General features: G+C 49.3%; 1 protein-coding gene across 2 annotated transcripts in view; it reads right to left on the reverse strand.

Moving 5' to 3' along the window:
- Positions 1-23202, reverse strand: part of SIN3A (SIN3 transcription regulator family member A) — a 32539-nt gene extending 9337 nt beyond the window's left edge. Inside the window, exons 1-11 of one of the 2 annotated variants that reach the window (XM_054836891.1) lie at positions 23067-23202; positions 15019-15221; positions 13231-13407; positions 11353-11459; positions 10579-10861; positions 7976-8227; positions 7281-7433; positions 6748-6906; positions 5460-5549; positions 3901-4019; positions 1802-2012 (exon numbers count right to left, since the gene is read on the reverse strand). In XM_054836891.1, coding sequence (XP_054692866.1) covers positions 1802-2012; positions 3901-4019; positions 5460-5549; positions 6748-6906; positions 7281-7433; positions 7976-8227; positions 10579-10861; positions 11353-11459; positions 13231-13407; positions 15019-15189 — 1722 coding nt within the window. In that variant the 5' untranslated portion in view covers positions 15190-15221; positions 23067-23202. Of the gene's footprint in view, positions 1-1801; positions 2013-3900; positions 4020-5459; positions 5550-6747; positions 6907-7280; positions 7434-7975; positions 8228-10578; positions 10862-11352; positions 11460-13230; positions 13408-15000; positions 15222-23066 lie in introns of both variants that reach the window. The other variant, XM_054836889.1, reaches the window with a different exon arrangement.
- Positions 23203-26476: the final 3274 nt, after the last annotated feature.

The raw sequence follows: 26476 nt of genomic DNA on the forward strand, positions 1-26476 counted from the left end.
CAGTTTTCTGACAGAAGGATCTAATTCCCCAGTCGCAAAAATCGCGCATCCCTTCCCAAGCCAAGACACCAACCAGAACCCCAAACAGCCAGAACTGAAACGTCCAGGCAGTCTGAAAGATTCATTAGCTGGAGCTGTGAGAAAAAACAAACAAACTTGCAAGGGAAGAGAAAAAGAAAGGCGAAAGAAGCTTTTCCATTAATTTGGATTAGTCAACTGCAACCAGCTGGTTCATCATGCGCGTGATTCATCATCGACAACGCTGGGTGGTCATCACGTCAGACGTGACTGTTAGGCAGTACGTGGTTTCTACCTCCAAATAAGGCTAATTGGGAATATAAATCCATAGCCCAGCAACACCTTTCCTGACAAAGCTGCTGAGCACCTGCAGCTTTCACCACCTCCAAAACAGGAACAGAACAGTCAAAAACACAACCTCAAAGAGGCCAAAGGCAAAGAAAGAAGGATTTTGGCAGGCAGTCTTGATTTTTGGCAGGCCCAGTTTTCACAAACCCGAAGCCTGAACAACTGACTCATTAGATTCTCACAGGAAGAAAAGTTCGTAACTGCATCACACAGGACACTTTTCAGAGACGTGTCAGGACTTAGATTAAAAAACTTGCAATTGTCTCTCGCCCAGGTTGTTTCTTGCTATCGTGCCATCGCTTCAGCCGAACACCTATCGCCGCTGCTAACTGCGTGACTTGGTCGCCTGCGTTCGTCCTCCTCACCTCCGTAGGAAAATCTGAACATCCCAAACCCCGTGATTGTTCCCTAAAGGCAATCTCCTCGCTCTTTGTGACGGCAACCACCCAGGGAAGGGATTTCTGGGGCTGTCTCCTCCACCAGCGAGTGGCATGTTTATTAACCGGCCTTCAGCAAGAATCCTGCTCGCTCACCTCCAAAGCATTACCTTCAACACCAGTGAAGGAACAGGATCAGCCAGTGCCATTCCCACTTTGATCAAAAGGTGATTACAAGAGATTAAGGGACTCAAGGAGAACATCTGAGCCTGCAACACTTTGTTGGGAGACCAGCTTTGACTCTTGACCAAGAAGGCTCCCCTGTAGGGAGCTGATTTCCCAAAGCAATGCAACTGTTTCTCAAGGCAGAGGTCACCTTAGCATTTCAGGTAGAAAAAAAGAAGGACGTGAGGGATATGTGAGAGAATCTGTCTACAGAAAACGTGATTTCCTTTTAAGGTTGGTCTAGAGACAACTCTGAGAGCAGACTAAGTGCAAATTTGGTTAAAAAGGTAGCAATAATCTTGAATTACATGCTGCCTTGTAAAAGATCCCCGAGATCACATTAAGACCATACAGAAAAATAGTTCTGTCATTTCCTACTTAAGAGCGTAATCTTAATGTTCTTTTCACACGTTATAAAATATAAACCATACATATCTAATCACCCTATATTTTACTTTATTTAAACATCACAACTATTTGGCTGTTGGTTTTTTTTTTCCAGCTGCTGCCCAACGCTTTACACAATCCTTTCACAAGCGCCACTGGGGAGGAGCTGATGCCAACCGCGAAAGCCATGCGGGCATGGCATCTCCCAGCCAGGTTCTGACATAACCCATTCCTAGAGCGACGCCTTGCCCTGTGCAATAGCTGCTGGACACGATCCAGGTGTTTGCAGGAGCAAGCAGAGAGCAGACGTGCCCTGACATCCCTGGGCATAGCACATGGATACAAAATAAATTCCCCATCCTGTAGTTCTGTTCTGCTCGGACTCGCTCCGTCCCTCCGGGAATAGACTTCCTCTATCACACAATTCCCATCCGAGAGCATCTTACCTCTTTACACAGCGGAGTCCGCCCCGTGCACTTGGGTTGCTGGTAGCTCTTGGGTAAGGCTCGGTAGCTGGAGCCCAGTCTTTTACAGGAGGCATAGTCTATCTCCATGGCAATCCCCTCGGTAGCCCGTTCCTTCGGATACGTCTCCATGTGAACAGACTCTTTATACCCCAGAAAGTTTTTAAACCAAGTGAACAATTCTGGGAATTTCCTAAAAATAAAATGAAGGAAGTGAAAAACTAGCTAAGTAGAAATCAAACCGGTGCTGAGCTGTGATGCTGAGGCTACAGCTGATCGCTACAGACAGACTGTGTCCAAGAAAACCCTCTGAATTATCAGTCTGGTGAGAGAGGACCCTCTCTGCCCAATCCTACCTCCACGGAGCCTGACCAAATACCTGTTTGTCAATCGGGTGGTGGATTGCTCCAAGGTGCTTTAGGATTACCCCCCATATTGCCAGGGATACGCAGACAAGCAGAGATATATCCTCCGCACGCCTCATGGGTACAGTCCCCGCAAGACGAGTAGCAAGGAAGGAACAACGGCCAAAGCTTTCACTGCACGGGCAGCACCCGTTGCAGGTCACATCCAGCTCTCCCAAACTACCCTGGTAGCCATGCCAGGCCAGATTCCTAATCGTTTGCCAACGTTCTTAACCTTAAACCAGACCCTTCCTTGCCAAAAGGCAGCAAGAAGAAACTGAAAAGCGATTCCGTTAACTATACGGCAAAACGCTTTAGTGCTGAGCGACCGCTTCAATCAGTGCTGCCTCCCCAGACCAGCGCAAACCGTGAAGAAGCCCTTGTCGGCCGGTAGAGAAGAGTTCTCTGAAGAATTTATTAGTCTAAAATACTGCATCTGTTCAACCCCTCTTATCTCGCACAAAGCTCCAGCAATATGAGGAATTGAACCTGTTACTGAGGCTAATTGAATCACTGCTCATTTATTGCTTTTTCATTACATGACAGACAATTGTGTCCAACTGCAGACTAAGAAAACTGTATTATACCTTTCCCAATACTGATATTCACCCTTGTAGCTAGGAGCACAGACAGTAGGTGGGAGAAATCCAGATTTTTTTGTTGAATATTTAGCTTTCTTAGCTAAAGGTAGCATCCTGCTGATGCCTGACTAATTCCAGTGGAGCTACAGAGAGAGTGGAAGCTCCTTGGGGCGGTTTCTTTGCACTGTACCTACTGAAACGGGGTCCTGAACCCAATTTACGTTGCTATTGCCTTCTCCCTTGGGACCAGGAACTCAAATCACAGGAAGAAGGAACATTAATCTCGCTGCCCAAAGTTGATGAGAGGCTATCGGTTGGTGTTAGCTGATTAATACGGAGTCGTTCCGTACACTACTGGCAGTTATGTAAGTCATAATTCCTATTTAAACTATAGCATTCCTTATAATTTTTGGCTTCGTGACAGAATTCAGCTGTTTTCTGGAAATTTTAGTGACTTTATACCTGCACTCTTTTCTTTAGGGGACATCTCCTATATAATTAGGCAGTCGATCTTTTCTCAAGTGAAATAATCCGTGATTCCAGAGCAAGAGACTGCAGTAACAGGCTGCTAAATAATTCTGTTTGCTCTTCTGAAAAAGGAAGAAATGCAGCAAGTGGTACCGGCACTGCTCGTGAATGCTGCCTGCCTGCCAAGACATAGCTAGGAATCCCTCTCTCACCTCCTCTTGCACAAGGAATAGAAAAGGACGGTGCAGAAGAGCATGAAGTTGGTGACAGTCAGGCCGAGCTGGAAGGAACAGGAGATCAGAGAACGCACTACCACGGAAGCAGCTTGTGCAGTCGTTTAGTGGACAGAGAATTAAGCAGTGGCAGGCTACCCAGATAAAAGTTGAACCGACCAACAGCGGAGGAAGCGGGCAGTGCAGGGGGACTCCATCTCAGGTGGATTTTGTGGCCTGAGGAACCACCGCCCGGCTTCCAGAGCGGCGTTCCTCCTCCTCCATGCCACACAACCACAGGAGACGCGTTCCCCTGAACGACCACAAAGGTTACCGTTTCCTTCCTGGTTTTGCAACAGAAACGGATCAAGGGGATTAAACTTCTCACCTCACGTAAGGAAACGGGCTCCACTTACCCCAGGAACGGAGAAACGAGCTGCACGAGCTCAGCCCGGGAGATCACCTCCTGGTTGAAAATAACCAGGCAGCGAAGGAAATTTTCATAAGCTTCTGTGCTACGCAGAGCTTTGCGGACCTTACAGAGAGAAAAAAAGAGGAAAACAGTTGCTGTCAGGGTGAGACCAAGCGGTGTATGCTATCGCTGTCCAAGAGACCTGGATTCAACACCGTCCTTCCCACCGATGCACGGAGACTACACACGGAATGAGAATGCAAATCTTTATGGGAGTCGAACAGGGTACACGGGGCCACACAAATAGATACTGATGTGAACCATCGCCGTGCTGGGTACGCCCTGCAACGGTGTATTTTATATATATATATATTATATATCAGCACCCGGTGTATTACTCTGAGGAAAGGAGTTGCAAGTAAAGAAGGAAATCCGTACAAGAGCCCCCTAACAGCTGGATTACGAAATGCTGGAATCGTGGACAACAACGTCAGTCGTCAGTGCAGCGCCACACACCCACCCAGGCTGCAATATTCTCTGGTGCTTAAAGGCAAGTAGGGAGCAGGGGTAAGACACCTATGCCCTCGGCAATACCGCTCCGGCCTCTGCCTGCAGTACAGCTTGCGTTATCATCGGTAAGCCAGTGTCTTTAACCCTTATCTTCACAGTACGAGGAAGCCAAACAATTCATCCCAACACCATTACCCTTCCCACGAGAACAGTTAGCATCTACGCATCAAACAGAGATCTATCACCATTAAGATATTCGTCATTACAGTTATAATTCTACAGCAGGGATTTCTAGGTTTACTCATGTTAACACCTACACGTCCTCCGAGTGATAGATGGGTTCCCAGTTACCATTAGCTGGTCTGCAGCATGCTGCAAAACGTACCACATCACCAGCGAGCAAACGAGACTTTCATCGACACGTGGATATTAATTAAAAGGCTTGTTTACATTCACTGTATACTCCCCTCTGAGCCATAAGGAAATGTATGGACATCTTACAAGGTACCACTTGGAAACATCCCACATATCCTTCATTCGTTCAGCGTGGTAAACCAGCAACAGGTAACAACTGTGCAATTAATTAAATTCATCTCTCAGGGAAAAAAAAAACCCAACAAAACAAACTCAACATCGACATGAATCAGCTGCTTTGTAAACTGAGTTCCCACACCGCAGGCAGCTGGTTGTGGATGGGTACAGCGAGCTGTACGTGGATTTGGTAAAGGTGAAAAAAAATTTTCGAGTGTGCGTTACAGGAAAAAAATTCCTATTCCTGCAAATCAACTGCAGCAGCAGCGGGTGAAAAGCTGGAGAATTACCTTTGGGGGAAAAAACACAAATACCCATGTAAAAAAGATCATCAGCCTTTTAAAAAAATTCAATGGATCTGACTTAGAGGTCGCACGATACATTTGAGGTCAAGCTGACAAATGTTATCAGGGTGGCGTATATATATATCACATACTTCGCTGTGACAAAAATCCAGATGTCTATACGCTAAGAACATAAATCAATGACGCGAGACGGCTTTCTCTGAATCTCGCTTCTCACCTTCTCAAAGAAGAGAGATTCTGTCCCCACACCATGTTTGCTGGCTTCCGCCAAAGACTGGTCTTTTAAACCAAGCAGCTTCGGTTTCTTCTGTTAACAAAAAAAAAAGGCAAGAGAAAAAAAAAAAAAAAGGGCTTTTCAGCAGAGCAAGGTGCCGTATTTTAATTATCTGTCACACAAGGGTTTCAGGTTCCCGACCCCACCGCTTGCTTTCAAATAAAAGAAAGGTGTTTTTTACGGGGAGGAAACTTGCAGGAAAGTCCGTGTCACAAGTTAATCTAGTAAAGGTTAATCGGTAGCACAGAACTCCAAATATTTTTAATACACTGTTGCATCCTTTTCTGTAACTAGTTGATTGACAGCCATGCTACAGCGTATCTCATTTTTTCTAACTAGTTTACAAAATTACCAAAATAAACCTGTTTTTTTCCCTATCACTCAGTTTTTCAAGTCTTACAGCTCCCTAGAATTATTGTATTCTCTACATCCCCAGAAAGGCCGAAAGGTGCCTCCTAAACCTGTTTTATTTTGCTGCCCTTTATTTGAAGGGGTGGAGAAAGGGCAGAAGGGGCAGTAAATCACTGGATTTAAATGATACAATTAGGTGTGATAATGCTTTTCATCACAAAACAAGATACACCACCTTCAAATAAAGCAGGCGAACTTGTCCCTGCTGCACAAACACTAAACCACCCGGCCACGAGATCGCTTTTATTACACTACAAAGCCTCGCTCTCTCAAAATGTGGGTCATTTGAAAAGGGCAAACTCTGCTAAGAGAATAATCATTCATCATTGTGTCATCAGGTTTATCATAGGAAAGATGAGCAAACACGATTCCACTGCATCTGCTCCAAGTTCTACTACAACGAAGCTTTCAGGGACACTTTTATCTTGCCCTCAGCTTAGAAACATCGCTACACATTTTGGCCAAATTTAGTTTGCCGTTTTCCCGAGACTTTTCCCTCCACACCCCGCATCTCCCCTTCATCGCCAAACACTGCTTTATTCCCCGATAAAACTACCCACATTGCTGCATTCCACAGCATCCTCATAAAACGATGAAAAGCCTGTTTTTCCCAAGCCTGCCAAGTAACTATTATCGCCCTCAGGTACAGATAACACCACCAGTTTGTGAAAAATCTTGCCGTGTGCTTAGAAACAAAAAAGTTTCCTTTCAAGGCAAGCATTAGTTTCCGGGTTCAAAATCGCACGGATTCATAAAACGCATCTGCCGCAGCCTCCTGGGGAAAGAGGGGGCTGCCGAAGGAGCAGCAACACGCTCTTACCTTCACCGGAGGGGTTGCTCCGGTTCCCGAGTGCCGTCGGATCTGACAGCCATTCTGGTTGGGTCTTTGCTGTTTGTTGTTGAGCTGTGGCTTCTTCACCGTGCCACCGTGATCATTTCTTACCGATTCCACTTTCTCTGCAGTTGTCTTACTTAACAGCTTATTTAGAGACAAACCCATAAGACCATTAGAGCTGAGTTCCATGCATCCAGGCAAAAAAAAAAAATATGCCTGGTCCTCCTAGCTCTAGGTGATCGATGTATTTTACCGCAGATATTGCGGTCCTAGAACAACCCTTTTAGGCAAAGAGATTGTATTTAAAAGACAAGTTATGTCCAGAAAACGGAGTCTACCACCCTGACCCCATTCCCACCCTCAGTAAAAGATCACTCAAAAAAAACCAACCCCAAAAAACCCCACAACAAACCACCCAAGAAACAAACAGCAAAAGCACGTTTTTCTGAACTCTGGCTACGCCCAGGACAGTTATCCACTAGGTGTTTCAGTTCCAGTCTATCTCCAAGAAGACTCACCACAGAGCTGTTGGCATCGGGCAGGAACTGCCCGAACTCCGAGAGCAGATCCTCCTGGTTCTTGAAGAGGCGAGCCACCTGCGCGTACACCTCCTGCTCTGTCAAAGCCGGCGTGTAGTTACCTCCTGCCTCCTTGGCGTTACGCTGCTCTTTCTGTCAGAGGAAAGAGGAGAAGCGTCAGAAGAAAGGACGTGCAAACTATTTAAGCGATAAAGAGAAACAGGAAAAAACCCTCGGTGATATAAAGAATGAAATAGCAAAGGTCTCAGCATCTTATGGAAAGAATTATACCATATTAATAGCATGATTCTTCTATATACTAAATATATATACTACATAGTAAATGCCCAGCTGGCCCTGGACTGGTAGGATGCAGATGAAGGAAGGGGTTTCTTTACTTTTGAAACAGTACTATGGCCACATTGTCTCTTCCTGATCCGCGCTCACGGAAAAACGCCAAATAGGATTTTAAAAAAAGGCATTTCGGACACTTGCAAACAAAGACGATGGACCGAAATCTATTATTTCACACCGCTACACAATCTCTTGATTTGCAAGAGCTCTGCTTCGCTTGTTGGCCAACATTAATCCAGCAGAAGACCCAAATGTAAGTCTTGGACAGGCACAGGTAGCTCCTGTGGCAAAGAAAGAGAAATAACCATGCATATGCTCAAATCTGCCTTGTTCGCACTCACCTGATACGTATGGAGGATCTCCAGGAAGGCTTTGTAGATGTCTGGTTGTCCCTGGAACCGATTCTTGATCTTGTTGACATAGTTGATGGCGTGATTAAACTCAACAGGCTGATTGTTCTGCAGGGACGGTGTGGTTCCCAGAGAGATTGTCACAGGCGTATGAGGTTGGACCGGTGGCGAGCGTGGCGATGCGTACGGTGGAATTGGGGGAGTTTGCTGGCTGGCGGGAGTATGTGCCTGCAACTGCGATGGCTAAGAAGAAAAGAAGTCACGTTCGAAATTAGCAGGTTCCTTTCTGTTTGGAATAAAGGCGGTTTTATTCCACGTGTGGACCATCTCCAGAGGAAACAACCCAGCACAGTACTGTAACCGATACCGGTGGTGGAACAACACGGATTCGACAGAGATACGTCTGAGTTGGAATATATCAAGCAGATGAAATCTCCTGCTCCAATCAAACAACCTCTTCCCATAGAATGGCCCTGGACTTCCTCAAAAGACTGTTGGTTTGTTTTTTTTAAAACTGCTACAAAACAATTATTCCCTTCACAGGTCTAAGGAATTTTAACCACATCTTTCATCAACCGAACATTTCTGACTGGCTGTCTAAGCAGAAACTGCTGTTCAGAGTTAAAATTAAGTAGTACAATTTCATACTAAGAACCTGTTTCATGGGTCTTAAAGATTAACAGAAACACAAATACAGGTAGACTAAGAGAGCTATTATCCAAAGTAAGTAAATGAATAAATATTTAGTGGGCCAATAGAGACTACATTTTATCAGGAATAAAACACCTGGACCATTCAAACCATTGTTCTTAACAGTTGTTTTCTCTTGCTGATTGCTTTTGAGTGAAATCTGACAATCTCAAAAATTTAACAGAGCCAAAATGCCTTGCTCCAGCGCAGCAAGTTATTTTGCCCCTAGTGAAGAATTCTGGGATGCATAAAGTAAGGCAACAGGCAAGGGAAAACTGGAATTTCTTTCAATATTGAGACAAAGAGCAGGCAGATAAGGCTCTCAGAGTAATTATTTTGAATACTCTTAATAGACACCTAACAGCCACAGGAAAATTGAGCAGCAGTTTTGAGGTGGCATTTTGAAATGGAAATGCTCCATCCTCTCAGCTTCTAAACATGTATTACACAGAGTTTTCACTCAGTTATCACGGTGCAGATAACTGTCTTAGGACGGCCAGAAGCATCCTATTACGAGATCCATACAGCTTTACCTGCCTGGTAAGGAAATCTCACCTCAGTATCTAGCACGTCCCTCAGGTTCATTTTAAAGTTTCAGCAAAAATAGCTCCGTTTGCAGGTCAATGGGGAGAAAACCATCTAGCCCACAGTGATGAGAAAGGGCCTGCTCCCTCTCCTCTGAGGGCACGTACCACTACTTCGGAGAAAAGCCTTGAAATCTGGCACAGGTAAGTTAATTCCGGAATGCCTTAGTTTTGCAGTTTTCAGCTTCGCAAATCTTTTAGCACGTTTCGCTTTGCCATTTCTGAACAGGAGGGCTTGCAAGTCCCACCAATGTTTGACTAGAGATCATCTAATTGCCACATTTTGAATCCTGCTGCTTTCTATCTGCATATTCCTTTCTTTCTTTTTTCTTTTCCAGCCAACTGTTAGCTAATTGCACAGTTTAGAGATAAACCCTTGAAACTTTGGGGATTCTTCCCCTGCCTAAGGCTCCCAAATCTTTCCACATTTTCAGGCTGAAATACATAATATTTTATCTCGATTAAGCTCCCTGAATGCCTCTTATATTATCCTATTCTGTTTTCAATCACATAAAATACATCTGTTGGGCAGTAGCATCTGGATTATATCTACAGCGGAGAGTCAAATTCCTTTTGTTATTGAAAGGTCTCAGTTTCAGGCACAGAAACCGATACCTAAAGGCAACATCGTGGTCATCTTGTCTGAACTCTTGCACTTTTGATTTTGCCAAAGACTCCTGTGCCCATCTAACTGACGGCTAAACTAGACTACTCTTTTACAACAGATGTCTGACCTGAAAACAAGACTTCAAGCAGCCCAGAATCTACCACGTCGCTAATCAAGCTCTTCTAAAGGCCTAATTGCCCCACGCATTGGAAACCACACGCTAACTTTCACGGACAAGAGCAACATCTTTATCATGGCCTCTGTTTTATGGGGGATTTCTTGGGACTTCAGTTATTCTATGACAATATACCCAAAAGCGGGCAGTCCAACATGTGCTCAGTGCTTCAATCAGGAAGCCCTTCTTGCAAAGTCAAATGCATTTCAGGGATCTTTTCCTGGAGCTGCTGGATCACTCCCTGAATAAGGTGCATACTTTACCAGATGCTCCGAGCGCCTTTCAGTTCCCCACTAAAAGCCACAGGGCTTTTCCAAAGCTTTAAGGTGGCTTATTTGAATCAAATCAACTAGGACGCATCTTGAAGTTGGAAAAAGGAGAAACTAATCCAGCAGCAGAAGCACACCACACGCAGGTGCACGAATACTGTGAAAAAGCAGCGTGGAAGTTCGTTTTTCGTTCTCTAGCTCCACACCAGTTTCAGCTGGAGGCAGCAGGATCCCCGTGTCACCAACGTATGTCACTCAAAGCCTCTCACCTTACTGATTTTGGCAGGCGGAGGCTGCGGCGCTGGCTGTGCTGGTGTTGGGGTTGATTGCGCTGAAGGCTGCGACTGATGCTGCGGCTGGGGCTGCGGCTGGGGCTGCAGACCGTGAGTGGGGATCTGGTGAACCTGCCCTGGTGTTGTCACATTCACCATATCGTTCGTCTGCACCTCAATCTTGTAACCGGGCGGCAAGAAGGTGTTGAAACCCATGATCAAGTCTGGGTGGCCCTTGAAGAGCTGCGAGACGCGGCTGATCACTCCTGGAGTGTCAATACTGAAGGAGGAATAAGATCAAAATGTCACGATCCTCAGAGACCCTTTCAGTGGTGCACCAAGTTCTCTGCACCAGAATTTCCCGTTAGAATTTTTACCTTATCACCTCTAACCTGTGAAACAATGCAAAACCCATTCCTATAAATCCACTACTGAACTCAAGAACAACATTACAACTATTTTATTAACCCAGACAGCATTTTATATCTATGAGATCTAGTCCCAAGTCTGACCATTATTAATGGGCAGACGACCAGACAGCCAGATGAATCAGCTATCGAGGTTGAACTTGTGAACTCCCACTCTAAGCAGAGATTTAGTAGAAATGAAGGGATGCATTTAACTTTCAGAAAAGAAAGCACACGACTGCTTTTACGCTACTGCTAGAGGTGTGTTACTCTGCACATGGAAGGACAGAATTTAGCTCCTACTCTGTGCTCCCACAGACACTCTTTCTAACCTGGAAGGAAGAAGCAAAATGCAGCTTGTTACCTCTGAGATTTGAATTCCTTCATAATATCCAAGAAGTCATTGTAGACCTGTGGCTGGCTACCGAACTGCAGCTTCACCTGGTCGAGATAAGACAATGCATCCTCCACCTGGGGACAGAACAGACAGGTTATATTAGCAGAGAGGATTTTATTTCAATTCCCATTGCTCTACAAAACACACGTTATTTGAAAACACATTATTTGAAAACTGAGCCTGGGCAGGGAATGAAAGAGCAAAAGATCACGAGCCTGGTTAGGGTGCTACCAGCACCATTTGAGTAAGAGATATTCACTCCCTACTCCCGGCTCACAAGATAAAACTGTACCAAAAAGAAACAAAAAGGAAAAAAAAGCAACACAGATCAGCAGAATTATTCCAAAAAAAAACCCCAACCATACTCCAAATTTACCATCACTGAAGTGACTGCTAGGATAAACAGAACTAGACTGAGTATTTTTCCTGCATTCATATGTGGAAATTATTATGGAAGCCTAAGAATAAGCAGAAAGTGGAAATGACATATTCAGTGTAGTAGATGTCTGCCAGGTACACACACTTGCTTTTTTTTTTTTTTTTTTCTAAAAGCCAGACATTTCACTTCGACATAGAAGGATTTTGAAAATGGCAACTGTGGGCGGTAAATTGTTTTACACCTCGAAACAGCAAGAAGTTTATGAACCGTTCGTGTACCAACATCCAATTTTCAGACGTACTGAAAGAACAGGCACAGCCTAAAGCGAGAGCTCTGGGTCCCTATCGCCTCCGACAGCCGCACGCTCATCAGCTGCGAGAGCTACACACAGAACCTCTATTTCGTCTGAAATTAGACCGCAAAGGAAGAAAGACTACCATGCATAGCCCCAATTTTGCATCAGCAGAGGGTTTGCCATCAAGGAGAAAGAACCACACAGTTTGAAACCATTTTCAGAGGTCTCTAGAAACGAAGCGTCCTACATTCAGCCAAAGGAAAGGGCCTCTCACCCCACAAGGCAGCGGGTTCCACCAAAACTGGAAGAGTCTTGCACCGTATTTGGAAGAGACTAAGAAATCGGCATCAATTCGTGTATGTGTGCCTTCCTGCTAGAGCTGAACCAAATGTAGCTACTTAAATGGGTTATTTTTGGTGGAGTTTTCTCTTTTTTTAAGGATTTTACAGCACATAATCTGAGAATAGAGCCTTCCTTACTCCCAAATTACTCCCACACAGCCACCCACATAAGCCATGTGTTCAGAAAAGCGCCAAATGTTTTGGTAATTTAACCCATTCACACGAATACTCCGAGCAATATTTCTTCCTTTTCCTTACTGCCCCTGACCTTTTCCTAGCAAGTCCATTTTTTGTTTTATTACATTATTTGAAACAACAGGGTTTAAGGCAGAAAGAGAAGTCCCTTTTTGTATTCAACAGTCCTCCAAACAGGAGACGCATCGAAGCCTTGTCAAGAAAGCTGGCTGTGCAGGGAGGCCTCCCCCATGCACCAAATGGGAAAAGGTTCCCGCTTTCTCCAGGATCCAGGCACAGACCGAGCAATTCCACAAGTCAGGTCAGCAATGTGAACGAAATCCTTTCGACAACTTTCCCCGTTCCTCAAGGCCGCTATATAAACTTTCCCTAAAGTTTACTGGATTCCAAAGGCAACACGGGAAGATCTTTTCTGCCGTATGTCTTGGGTATATCTGGATGCTCTTCACCCCTCTTGCTCTCACCCAGAAGCGGAAGAGCTCACTCACGCATCCCCGCTTTAACCACGCTTTCATTTCAAACACCCATTTAATAAAACAACTATTAGCTCAGTTCCTCTTGCCTGACAGCAGATCTCCTCAAAAAAAAAAAAAAAAAAAAGTTGGTTTACTTAAGGCAGCAATGCTCAGCATTACCTTGAGCCTCTGGAACTGCTGCTGCCCCTGCACCGGCACGGCTGGCGGCGTGGGGTGAGTGTGGCTCTGCACCACCTGGCTCCCGTGAGGCTGCACCGGCGCGGTGTGGTGGTGGCCGCTGTGGACGGCTGCGATGGCTGGCCCATGGCTACCTGAGCTCTGCGGTACGGCCGATACCTGGCAAAGCAAAAGAGGACGTCATGTATGGCCGCGGCTTCATGGCCGGCTCCGCTTGCTGCACGGGCAGAGAGCAACATCAGCCATCCCGGACCCAGAGACACAAGTAAGATTTTAAGGAAGCAGAACACAGTTTGTCCTTTAACCATGACTGCTAACAACCTTAACTCAAAAAATGTCTTCTGTTTTCATCAACAATGACCCCCAGAGACCTAAAAACGAACCAAGACAACTCCCATCCTATACTCCAAATACAGGAGAGCCCTCTCTGCAAACACAGGTTCTCTCCAGCCTGCAGGCTTGCTGGCTGTCTAGTCGCCAACGCTAACATGAAGACCTGCAAAAGGAGCTTAAAATGGGATTTTTTTAGTCTGACAAGAGTCAAGGTTCTCTCTTTTCTCTCAAAAAGACTTTCTATCATAAGCAATAATTTAAATGAATGAATCTTTAAGAGCTTCCACGCTCTTGCCATGCAGTTTGGGTACTGGAAATCAAATTGTGGCGCTCTGGCCCCAGCAGGCTCAGGGGAAAAACTCAGCTTGGTATCGCTCCTACAAAACCAGGGAAGGAACAGAAGGCATGCACTCTTCAGGCCTCTTTCATGCATTGCACCAGAAAAGTTTCAATTTGGACAATACATTACAAGAGCCTTTTAAAAAAATGATTAAAAAATAAATAACTTTTCATTTTACACAACCTTTGTTTTCTATCCAAGCCTCTTTTAGACGGGATATACTTTTATTAATCCTTCTCATGAACGAAAAACAATTTGCTCGCTGGCCCATCCAAGTTCTTTTTGGGAAGGACTGCCAGCATAAACACATCTTCTTCCAGTCCCTGCGAGCGTCTGCCTGCAGGCTCTTCAGCTCTGCGGCTCCCACTTCCTACGGAAGTAAGGCAGAAGCTGTGCATGAAATCAAGCACTAGACAGGGAGGGCAGCTCACCAGCAACACAAGTGTGGAAGAATCAACATGGCAGAGACAAGTGGAAGAGTCCTTCCCTCATCTTTCACTGGGAGGTATCTCCAGTGCACTCTTAAAGTAGATTTTTTTTTCCTCTCCTCGGCTGACAGCTCCTTGCAAAGGAGGCAAGAGAGGGAAGACTGCCACGTAATGACCCCGGGGTAACGTTGGCTGAAACATTTCAATTTTCCTGAAAGTCGCCAATCTAAACGCTGATCCGAGCCAGTCTGTTAAGCTTAAGATCACCCAAGATATCACATGCCTGCAACAGAGCGACCGTAAGAACAAATCTTTTCCCAGTGAGGAACAGAAATATGGAGAAAAACCCCAGCACACATTTGCCTTTAGGATTCAGAGACCATGATGTGAAAGGATCACTAAAAGAATCGTGTTCAAAAAAAAGCCAAATGACACCACATTTTTTCAGGTGAACATGAACAAAGCCGATAGTCTTAAAGCGAGTGCTTAAAACGAGATGTAAGATAAGCACATTGTCCAATTTTGGTTTTTGCTTTAGGAAGCCCTGGTTACTAAAATAAACCTTGTCTCAAATACAGAATTCTACCGCGAAATGACACAGTGCTGGCCAGTCACGCAGCAGGACCCCAGCTAAGGGACGAGCACGCGTACCTGGTAGCTGGGAGTTACCGAGTACTGAATCCCCGTGGCAGACTGCATGGTGTCCGAAACCGCCTCATACACCGGAGGTGCCGGGGCAAGCACGCGGTGCTGGTGTTGAAAAGCTTCGGTGCTGCTGGTGATACGTCTCTGCTGCGACGCATACACGGGTGACTCCTGCTCATCCAATCGCCGCTTCATTCTGAACTCATGCTCGGGAAGCACTACAAAACCTGTTAAAAACAGACCAATTAACAAACGCAATTGATTCATCGCTCCCCGATGAGCGCCGTGGATGCTAAGTTCACCAAGAGCAGGTAGGGCCAGTTTCTGTCTGTTCATTTAGGTTACTGATATCTCAAGATAGGAAAGTGGAATTAAGATTCAGCTTTCTGCATAAAATCCACAATCGTGTTTTCTCACAACCCTATCACTGGAAATAAAATACTTTGCTTAAAACTTAACGATCTCTTCAATCTCACTTAAAGGATGCTGCTGGCATGGGCATCTTAAGCAGACACAGACCCTGAGCAACGCAAAGCTCACGGAATGCAGTATTTGAACACAACAGACTAAGGGAGGGTGTGTTACCTACACAAAGTTGCCTATATTGAAAGCGGAAAAAAAAAAATAATCCTCCTGGACAGTCCAGGTAAGACCACAGCCAGCTGTGAGAGATGCTTTAAAAACATGGGAGGAAGGAGGCAAAAAGCAGGATGCGTAGTCAGATTCTGAAATCATTTACAAAGCCCCAAAGTAAAGTGTTCTCCATTTAATACACATAAGACATGTGTAACCTCAGTGAAACCCACGGAGCCACTACCAGGAGTATATCGGATACCGTATGCCGCACAGCCGTCCTGGCCCCGCTCACCAACACCGAGCTGAAGGGTGCAAAACGGAGCAGCGCCAGCAGGCACCGCGACTGGCATCCTGCGAGCGCCGAGCAGCAGCTTTCCGCCCGCTTACTCTCCAGGATTTTTTTTCTTCTCCAACTAGCAGGCGTGTTCCTGCCCTACTCCAAGCTGTCTTTATGCAACTTCATTTCACTTCAAATCTAACAGGTTGTTTTGCCACTGTCCCGCTCCTAAAAATGTGCCATGAATTCTTTGCTCCGATTGAACTACTTGCCTACTCTTTTCTACAAGCAAATTCCAGCGCTGTTTGCTAGGCATTGATAGTTACTGAGATCTTATCTGCTGTTCATCAAACCACTGGGTGCTCAAAAGCATATGCAGCTTATTAAGGTGTTTGATGGACAGGGAACAGAGTGGAATCCACCCTCTTCAGCCTCTAATTCATCAAGGCCTCTCCAAAGCAAGTCCTTTTCACTTCCAGTGTAGTTAAACACGTTCATTGCTAACAACAGATAAACAAGAGGGAACAAAGCTCCCCCCCAGAATAAGGAGACAACAGCCAACTAAGCCAATTCTCACCTACCAAGTCAGGACAGCTCTTCACAGCCTAAATCCAGCACTAACCAAAGAACCCAAAGATCATTCACCAATATCTCAGTGCACAAACAACACGCAACCGGGAACCAGCAGCACCGAGGTTCAGAATAGTTTGTGCAATGAAGCTTTTGCCCCTCCGTGTCCCTCTTTACCAGTCCCTCCTGTCACTTGGCAGGGGTAGGACAAGAAAGAAGATGACTTCATTTCTTTTTGGAGTTGCTCTTCAAGTTTAACCTCTCAGTCCTTTAGCAGGTCCCCAAAGCACCTGGCAGGTAGAAGACAGCTGGCAGAGGAGGACTCCTCAACCCAGGTAAAGAAGAAAGCTTGCTAACTGGATCTTATTTACAAGTTACAAATCCTAAGTAGGTCTGACCTCCAGCATACGCTCAGAAAGCAGAGGAGCACACTCCAGGAGCTCATTTTGCTAATGGTGCCTACGTTGGTTGTCTTTTCATTCAGCCGGTCTCTGCTGACAAATAAAGAGCTAGGCAGGTTAACTTGGAACTACTCCCTTCAAGCATAGCCCACATTTAGCTTTGTTTAAAAAAAAAAAAAAAAAAAAAAAAGTACAGTTTTATGCTAATAGGGCTGGGACTGAACTGAGCAACGCCGGCAAATCTGGCCACGCACCATCATCCTGCGAGCAGAGCTAGCCAGGATTTTGCATGACAATGGCTGACTGCATGAATAAAGTCTGGGCAAAGCTTTGGTGGCATCTATTTATAACCCCCTCGCCAACTTGGATACCCTTCTGCTCGAAACACTGGTACGCCAGCCAGTCCTTCCACTTTCTTTTCATCTCCCAGGCTGGTTCACCCCTTACGCTCTCAAGGGTGCAACAGCTCTCCTTCCCCACAGGAGCAACCGCGCTGGTTTGCAGACACGTACGCGCAATATCCACAAAGCAGGAACATTCTCAAAAAAAAAAAAAAAAAAATTCACATGTGATTTACTATAAAGAAGTGAAACGGTTCCAGCAGGCTTAACACTGCAATACGGGGTGTGTGTATATAAACGTATATGTGGTGTATATGCAGTGTGGAGGCTGTTAAGTGTCCCACCCTTGTGTCTCCACACTTGTCGCTTTGGATGGGCTAATTAACCTTTAAAGCAGAGGCTGTTTGAGGACAGAAGATGGCTGGAAGACTCACGTGCCCTTCTGAGGATTAAAATGCCACCTTAGGCTGACCGAAAAGCCTTTTCCCCGTGGAGCCGCCAAACATCTCAGCCCTGCGAGGCCATGGGAATCGTGACAGCACCAAGGCTGCATTATGACACGCACACCAGCAGCACGAACATCAGTTTTTGAAGCTCCTGATTCTTGCAGACCAAGTGAGCAATCTTCCAGAAATCTACTTTACTATATGGTCGACATTAAAGCTTCTGTTTAATGAAAAATAAAGCTCCTGTAGGTGGTTCTTCCCTCTGAATTCCCCTCACCTTTGCTACCTGAGCCTGGACTCTGCTTCTATCCAAGCACTCTACCTGCTTCAACTTTAGAATTTCATATTATAGTCAATATAGAGAGAGAGAGCCAATATTATAGGCAATAGTCAATAGCATTAGTCAGTCTTTCTAGACAACACCTTGCTAAACTCCTACTTAGGGCCTGCATCCGCTGTGTAAGAGCGGCGGAGCACCACTTAACGAAGATTACTAATTCACAGCCTTTTTTAATCCTAGCAGAGAGATGATCTCGATACTCTGCTGTTCCTAGACAAAGACTTGAGACGTTAACTCTGCGCATCCACCGCCACCAAAACTCTGTCGAGAGGGGAAAGCACTGAGGGGTGAGTAAATCAGCGAGTAAATCAGCACTAGAGTGGAAACTGGTCTGCATCTTGCAGAAGAAAACATGATGCCGAATGCTCCCAAAGTGCATTCATTCATTTCCTCACCAAGGTCCTGCTGATCTTGACCCGGCATCTCCCAAAGATCTCCTCCATTCAAAAGCTGGAGAGATCTGTTGCGCGGCAAGTCCTGCCCCTCCTACAGCACGCCAGACGGCTGATAAGGAAGAATGAAAGGCTGTGATGAAACTCAAGACTAGATACGTCATTTTAAACTGATTTAGCCGAACCCTACTGCTCAAAGGGGCAGTTCCACCCACTTCCACCCTCAGCGACAACCGATTTCTCTCAGCATCCTTGCTGATGGCAAAGCCCGGCTAACACGGAAAGGTATTTCGAGGATAAATACACAACTGCAATCGGTAGGGTCAAAGACTTGTATCAGCTAGCCGCCTTCCACTGCGGCAACACTATGAGCAGTACTACGCTTACTTTATGTAATCTTAATTTGGGGGGGGGGGGAGGGGAAAGCCCCAAAAATACAGCGAGGGCTGCAGAAGGCTGAACGCAAGTCACAAATTTCAGGTACTTTCCTTCGTTAAAAGCATTAACCTGAGGCACGTAGGAGAGCTTAGCAATAATGGAACAGAGCGAGTCCCACTCTGCGGTCCATGGAGAACTGCATCCCCTTTCCCCAGCATCATTTCCACCCAAACTATCTCTTAACTTCAGTCAGAGCACACTACATTCTGCCTACAGGAGGATGAAAACTACACGCTCTATTTTTTTTTTTTTTTTTCCCCTTTTCCGAGGTTTTTAGTGTTCCTTTCTCAAGGAAAGGGTACCGCTTAGGAACACACCTCTGATCTTCCCACCCAGCTCACCAGCTCTGCTTCGCGCTACAGATAGGGTGCATCAGGCAGACATACCACAAACACACATAGGCTCCTCGGCTGGTAAAGCAAGAAAAAAAAAAAATTAAAAAAAGGTACGTCGCATCTCAATAACACCACCAGAATTGTGCAATTCTACCCCGCCAACTTCACCAGAGGATTTCCCCATCCATCTGCCTCGCGTAAGCCAGCGGGACCGATAAACGTTAAGTGGAGCGCATCCCTTCCCCTCCGGTACCGCAGAGAGGAGAGGAGCGGAGCAGCATTGACACAGAAAGAGAAGGAACAAAGCGGGGACAAGGCTGGATTCAGCTGGCGGAGCACCGCACCGCTCCCTCCTCGTGCCCGGTGTTGAGGGATCACTCCCCTCCACAGCAGCAACGGAGGCAAGACAGCCCGGGTACTCTCCCCTTTGCAAAACTGCCTCTCCCATGGCAGCTCCGCTCCCCAGCTTATACCAAAGAAAATTTCAAAAATCTGCATAGCAAAAAGCCGATATTGATTTTTTTTTTTTTTTTTTAATCTCAGGTTTTCCAATCGGATAAACGGGGTATTCTGGCATTAGAGATCAGCTGTTAAATAGGTGTCAGAATCAAAAAAAAAAAAAAAAAGGCAAATAGAGAATAGGAAGAAAGCGAATGGGGAAGGTCTGCTGCCTTGGCACCTGTTGGAACCACAACATGCCTGTGGATAAACACCGTCCTCACAAACAAGCTGTGAAAGTGCCACTACAGAGGATCTCGGTGTCCGCAGAGCAAGGACCCTGCCGAAAAGGGCAGGGAAATCACATACCAGTCTTTAACATGCACGGGGGCTTTTTAAAAAGGTTTCCTTTCGAGGGAGAAAACACTCAAAACTCGGGAGCTGCAAACCTAAGTCTCTGCAACGTCTCCAGACCCTGGAGAGGTGGCTCCAACCCTGGATGTCCTGCGGGACACGCTCTCCATAGGATTTCGATGCCGTATATCACGGCGCCTGCTAGAAAGCAGCCGGCTGGGGTTCTGGCAGCGCTGCTGTCTGTGCACTAACCCAGCCGCACGACTTCCAGAACATGACCCAGCTTGCTCAGCAATCGCTGGTATATTTTTTGTACGGTGCCACACAACCCGGATCTCTCGCCTGTAAATTGGGAATAAGCCCCCGGCCCCGCTGCAGAGGGGTGTCGTGCAGAGAGGGACGCTCCAAAATGAAATGAGAAGTATGCAAAAGAAAAAAAAAAAAAGTGCTGGAGAAGCATTACACGAAGCTTTTGAAGCAGTTGGGAGGGTTTTCTGCAAGGTGACACGGTGACAGCCCGAGGATTACATGCCAGCAGCCACCGCGAGGCAGACAGGACGCGAGTAAACCCCACTCGTCTCCGTCCAGATGGGTAACAAGGGTACGGCACCCAGCCGTGCTTTGCCAAAGCAGCGTTAAATTCCACCGCAAAGAGACGATCCAAACCGAGCTTTACACTCAATACAGCGGTTAGCATCGTTTCACCCAGTTTCCTGAGTACACCTTCCCCACGCGCAGAGAGAATTATCAGAATACTTTTATTTTATTTTTAAATTTAAAAAAAAAAGAGATACGACCCCACGGGAGTTCAAAAAAAGCAGTACAGCCCCAAAAGCCACGCACCCCCTTCCTAATGGGCTGAAACGACAGCTATTACGGGACGCTCTTTTCTGTTCCAGCTTTAACAGCCATAAAAGCTTTCCAATGCTGGAGAAGACCAGAACAGCAATCTGGACAGAAAACGATTCATAAATCCTGGAAACGTAAATGATCCGCCTGCCAATTCCAACGCGATGCTCCCGGCTCCAAGACCCACACGTGCCAGGAGCCGGCGCGGAGGGCTCCCCCGGCAATCCGGGCCTGGGAGAGGGTGGTAAAGCATCCCCCTTCCCACCCCACTTGGAAAAATCAGTCTAAATCACCCAGAGTTTCCCCAAACTTGAGGAAATTACTGCCATTTTATTGGGCGAGCTACCACGTCGAAGCTTTTCAAACAAGTTCACGCCGTGCCCGTGTTTCTTAACCAGAAGAGGTGGGTGGGAGGGACGAGGACGAGATACTTTGGGGTGAGAAAGCGCAGCTTCCTTTCGCAAAGAGCACACCCGCCTGAAGAACTGCGAATTTCACCCGGGCAGGGAAAAAAAGACCCTAAAAAGTGTTTTTTCCATTCCCAGAGATCCAGCACGGGCTGACGCTAGGCTGCCAAGGCACTTTTAGGTGATGAAGGAATTTTATAGGTGCTTTAAAATGACTATTATTAACATAAGGTGCCATTTTATTATATACTATTAACGACAGAATATTTTAGAACAATGTATACCTCTTTGAAACGGTATTTTTTTAAAAAAAAAAAAATCACAAGTTAGGACCAGAAGACTGAAGCGTAAATAGAGCCATACTGAAATAAGTTGGGCATTTCCCACTCGTTTACTGACCCCGCACCTTTTAGCCCGACCGATGAATATAAAAGCAACAAGTTAGAAAAGAAACGTAAGGTGTTAGGTCATCCTTAAGTTACACTTTAGCGCAGAAACCAGGTTTTGATTCCTCTGGACAGCACAGGAGATTAAAAAATCCACGCACAGCTCGAGATGCATTCAATCGCTTGTCCCAGCGCTAGTTTAAATTAATTCTTTTTTAGTTTTGTATCGGTTTAGCGCAGCAAATAAACGCACTTCTTCTGGGACGTACCCCTTCCATCAGTGCACTGAATACACGGGTTATTTGCACAAATAACGACTATAAAAACTCATTTCTGAACCTGGGCCAGGAAAACACAGAAAAGACAGTATTTAGCTAAGCGGACACCAAGCACAGTCGTATTTTTTTAAAGCTATCTGAACCCCACGGCCGACCTCCTGCGATCCCAAGAAAAAAATCCTAATGTAGTTTCTCCAGATGTACAGGAGTCCGAAGAATTAAAATCCAGGGCTGAAATATCAAGTTCAAGTCTCGGACAAGTTGAAGGCACAACACCGAGCAGAGAGGATGTGTGAAATTAAAAAAAAAAAAAAAATTTAGAACAAAAAAAAAAAAAAAGGACGCCTGCTTGCTATTAAATATGCTTAAAAATTAATGCGTGCAAGCGGAGCTCGCCGGTTTCCATATATCTATACATCGCTCCAACAGGTCTTTTAAGGATCGCTGCGGTATTGAGCTGAAAAACTGCAGCAGGGGCTCTGGGAAGCGATGGGGGGAACATCCCGGGTGCCGTTTCGGAGGGAGCACGGGGAGCCGGCCGGTGCAGGGGTACGGGCGGGGGGGGGGGGGGAGCGGCGGAGAGGGCCCCCGGCCGGGCGGTTGCTGAGCGGTAAAACGCTTTTAATGGCAACTTCTCCGGGAAGTTGGGGCGGGCGGGGGGGGGACACGACACACCGGGAGACCGGGGAGGGGGGGGGGGGGCTCCAGCCGGTGCTCGGGATCCCCTGCCCGGGCGGCGTGGGGAGGAGCTCCCCGGGGAGGGCGTGGGGGAGCCCCGGCGAAGGATCCAGCGCGCAATGCGGCCGGTACCGGGGGCGTGCAATGCGGGAGAGAGCTCGCGGGGGGCGGTCCCGCCGCAGCCCGGGAGCGGCACCGGGCGGAGGGCGGGAGGAGGGGCGGAGGGAGGCGCCCGCCTCGCAGCGCGCCCAGCGGCCGCCGCACGCTCCGCCCGCCGCTCCCGCCATGCCGGGGCCGGGACACCCCCTCGAGCCCGGCGGGGCGGGGCGGCAGGACGAGCGAACGCCCGCGCGGGCCGGGGCTCCCCGGGGAGTCGCGCCGCGGGGAACCGACACCCCCCCACACCCCCGCCGCCTCCCTCCCCTTCCTCCTCCTCCTCCTCCTCCCGCCCCCCACCAGCGCGCGCGGTACCGGCGCCAGGCCCCGCCCCCTACGGATCGCCGGAGGGGGCCGGCACCGGGCCTGGCGTCCCCCACCTCTCCTCCGCCCCCCGCCCCCCCCCTTACCTCGAAGCGGGCCCTGGCAGCGGCCGAGTCTCCCTCAGGGTCAGGGGGCGGCGGGGCCGCTGCGGGCCCCTCCCGGGCGGGCGGCGGGGGCGGGCTGTCCCCGGCGCGGTGAGGTGAGGTGAGGGGGGGGGTCCCCGCGCCCCTCCTCCCGGAGAGGGGGGGCGGGCGGGGACGGCGCCGGGGCCCCGGGCGGGAGGGGAGGGGGGCTCGGCGGGGTGGGGGGGGGGTAAGATGGAGTAACCGTCTCTCGGCCGCCGCGGCGGAGCGCTGCCCGCTTCTCTGTTCCCCGGGAAATCCCGCCCCTCCCCGCGCAGGGGGGGAGCCCCAAACACCCATTGGGGGCGCTGAACGCCCGTCAGCCGCGCGGCCAATCGCCGCTCAGGTCCCGCCCACCTCGCCCGCCCCTATTGGCCACGGCCCCCAGGAAGGGGATGTGGAGAGGAAGGGAGGGAAGGGGGGTGGGGGGGGGGAGCGACCGCCGAAGAAAAATGTCCGTATAAGCAGCCCGCCCCGCCCCCGTCCCTCCTCCTCCGCCTCTCCATTGGCTGCGACGGAAAAGCTCCAGCCAACCAACGAGCGGGCAGCGCTATCGTCACAACGGGGAGCCCGCCCACGCGGCTGAACTGGCCCCGCCCCAGACCGACGAGACCCCGCCCCCTCTCTGGGGAGCCCTTTTGTGGAATGTTTACATCGGCCGCGGCCCGCGCGCGGCCTCCCCCCCACCCCCCCACGGCGCGCGCGCACGTGCTCACACCCCACACACGCACCGGGCCCCGTCGCCAACCCCCCCCCCTCCCCGCCGCCGCCAACCGGCGGCGGCGGGGAGGGGGGGGGGGTTGGCGACGGGGCCCGATGGGGGGGGGGCGGGGGGGCGGCGCGGCTCTGCCTTTTGTCCCCGACCCCTTCACTTCCGGGATGGCAGCGCCCCACGTGGGGCGGGTCGGTTACACGTGGGGGGGGGGGAACACACACACACGCACGCACGCAGAGGCGGGGGGGGGGGGGGGAGAGAGAAAGGCCCGCGCGCCGCGGGGGCGTGCCCGCTGCCCTGCGGCCAATGGGGGCGGGGGGGCGTGGCCTGCGCCGCGGCCGCTCCCTCCTCCCCCCCTGTCGTCCGTCCCCCCCCCCCCGTCCCCCCCCGTCGCGCGCTTCCCGCCGCGCGCTTCCCGCCGGCGGCCGTTGGAGCTCGCGGGTCGTTCCTCCCCTCAGCGCGGCGGCGGTACCGGTTCTCCTCCCGCCACCCCCCTTTCACCACCCCGGGGAAGCAAATCGCGGTTTGTCGTGAGGGGGTGGGTGGTGTGTGTGTGCGCGGGGGGGGGGGGGGGGGGGGGGGGGAGGAAAGCAGCTGTTACATACCCTCAACGCGCAGGCGAGGAGCCCTGAATGGAGGGGAACTCCCCCCGGGGCGGATTGGCCCCGCGATACCGATCGTCACGACCGGACCGCCCACCGGCGGGGGGGGGGGGCGGCGGCTGGGGGGAGACGCCTCACCGTGGAGGGCGGGAGGGTACCGACCCCCGGCCCTACGGCACCCCGTGGCACGGCGGGGGCGGGCGACCATGACTCGGTCCCTGTTGATAAACCAGGAGTTGGACACGGGGTAGCAGGTTTTAATTTTTTTTTTACTATTATTATTTTTTTCTTTTCCTCCTGAGGTTTCCAAAGTTGTGGAGGGAGGTGCTGGCTTCCCCTCTGCTGCGGGCACCCCCCGCCGCCTGCCTGAAGTCAAAGCTGGAGGAGCCGGGCCTGGCCTTGGAGGAGTTGTCACCGGGCCTGCTCCTCCTCCCATCATCCAGAGCAGGCTCAGGGGGTGAAAATAAAAGCACACCCCCTCTAAACTTCTATTGAAATAAAGCTTTTGAGCATCTTCACTCAAAAAAGGTCAAAACCTTTTTTTCTTGCCAGCTGCTTTTCCCCCTTTCTCAGCTCTAACCCGCAGCCAGGGCAGGGAACAGGCAGACCCCAGGTGCTGACATGAGGCCAGGACATGCGGGCACAGCAGAGGAGGATGTCTCCCCTCTTCCCCTAGGAGCTGCAACTCAATTCAGCTGCTAAAAGGGCTCTGGGCCAGGGGTGTTTGAACCTGCCCAGGTTGCTGTGCCACTGGGGATCAAGCCCCAGCCTAGGAAGCTGGTGGGAAGGCAGCAGGAGGGCTGAGAAATTCATGTCCCCGCTGGGAATTTTGCTTGCAGTGATTGACCCCCAGCCCCGGGGCACTCCGGGGAAGGGGAGACGCTGCAGGCAGAGCTAGGCAAAGCCACTGCCTGCACTCAGCGGCCCGTTTCTCCCACCTCTCTCCCAACAACGCAAAGTTTTACTTTCCAGTAGCGCTTGGCTCTCTGCGTGAAGTGGCACTTTCCACAAAAATCCGTATTTCTGCTGCCGAGCGGGACCTGCTGGCCTAGCAAGGAGGAGCAGGCGGACCAAAAACCTTGTGCAAGAGGACTGAAAACGCTGGCTTTGACAAGAAACGCAGCCCTGGAAATAGTTGGGGAGGGTGTTTGGGGTGTTTTCCCATGGAAAACGCTTACAACCCTTTCCTCCACCTCCGGCACAGATGGGATCTCCATCGCTCCTCTAGGAGAGCGGCGTATCCGAGTGGTTCCCATCCAGAGCCGGCATCGGTGATCTCCCTCCCTCTCGTCTTCACCTAAGCGCGGTTTTATCCGGGTTAATCCTCCCCCTTTGCTCCCAAGGGGTGGAGGCAGCCAAAGAAATCCTCTGCCCCCATCTTCTGCTGTCATCTGTCTGGCGAAAGCCACCAGGTGGGGTTAAAAAAATGCCCAAAACTCAAGTTTAAAGCCCAAAACCCACTGATGGCTGATCTTATCGCAAGAAGAGCTGAAAAGAGAACTGTTTTAAAAGTCAAAAAAGAAAAATTAAGCTTAAGAATATATATTAACGTCAACCTCAAGTGCTTTTTGAATGAACGCCCTCCAGTACCACGCTGGCTGGCGTTCGTGCCGTGACACCAACACATCCAGGACACAGTTCTGGGAAACGCTTCAGCTCTGTGCCCACATCCTATGGAGTTTAAACTAAAAGGTACCACCACCTTCACCCATGCCCACAGGGCGGGCTCGGTCGGGATTTCACAGCCCGTGGAAGCGAGACAGGAGTGGGGGGGGCTTGGTACCACCTGCAGCGAGGAGGGAAGGCCCTGGGATCCTTCCTCCCGAGGATGAGGGGCTCCCTCAGATGCCGGAGCCACCCTGGAACGGGCGCCAGAGGGAAACTCGAGCTGGAGGAGCCGCTCTGCGGGTCAGACTGCTGCTCAAGGACCACAGCAGGGCTGAAAGCGGTACCTAGAAAAACGGGACGCTGAAACAAAACCGCATCCACGGTCCATACAGCCACGGACACTGGGGTCCGCATCCCTTGGGAGACGGATGCCCCGCCGCCTCTGCTGC

This window comes from Grus americana, chromosome 10 (genome assembly GCF_028858705.1).
Source record: "Grus americana isolate bGruAme1 chromosome 10, bGruAme1.mat, whole genome shotgun sequence".
Classification (NCBI taxonomy): Eukaryota; Metazoa; Chordata; class Aves; order Gruiformes; family Gruidae; genus Grus; species Grus americana.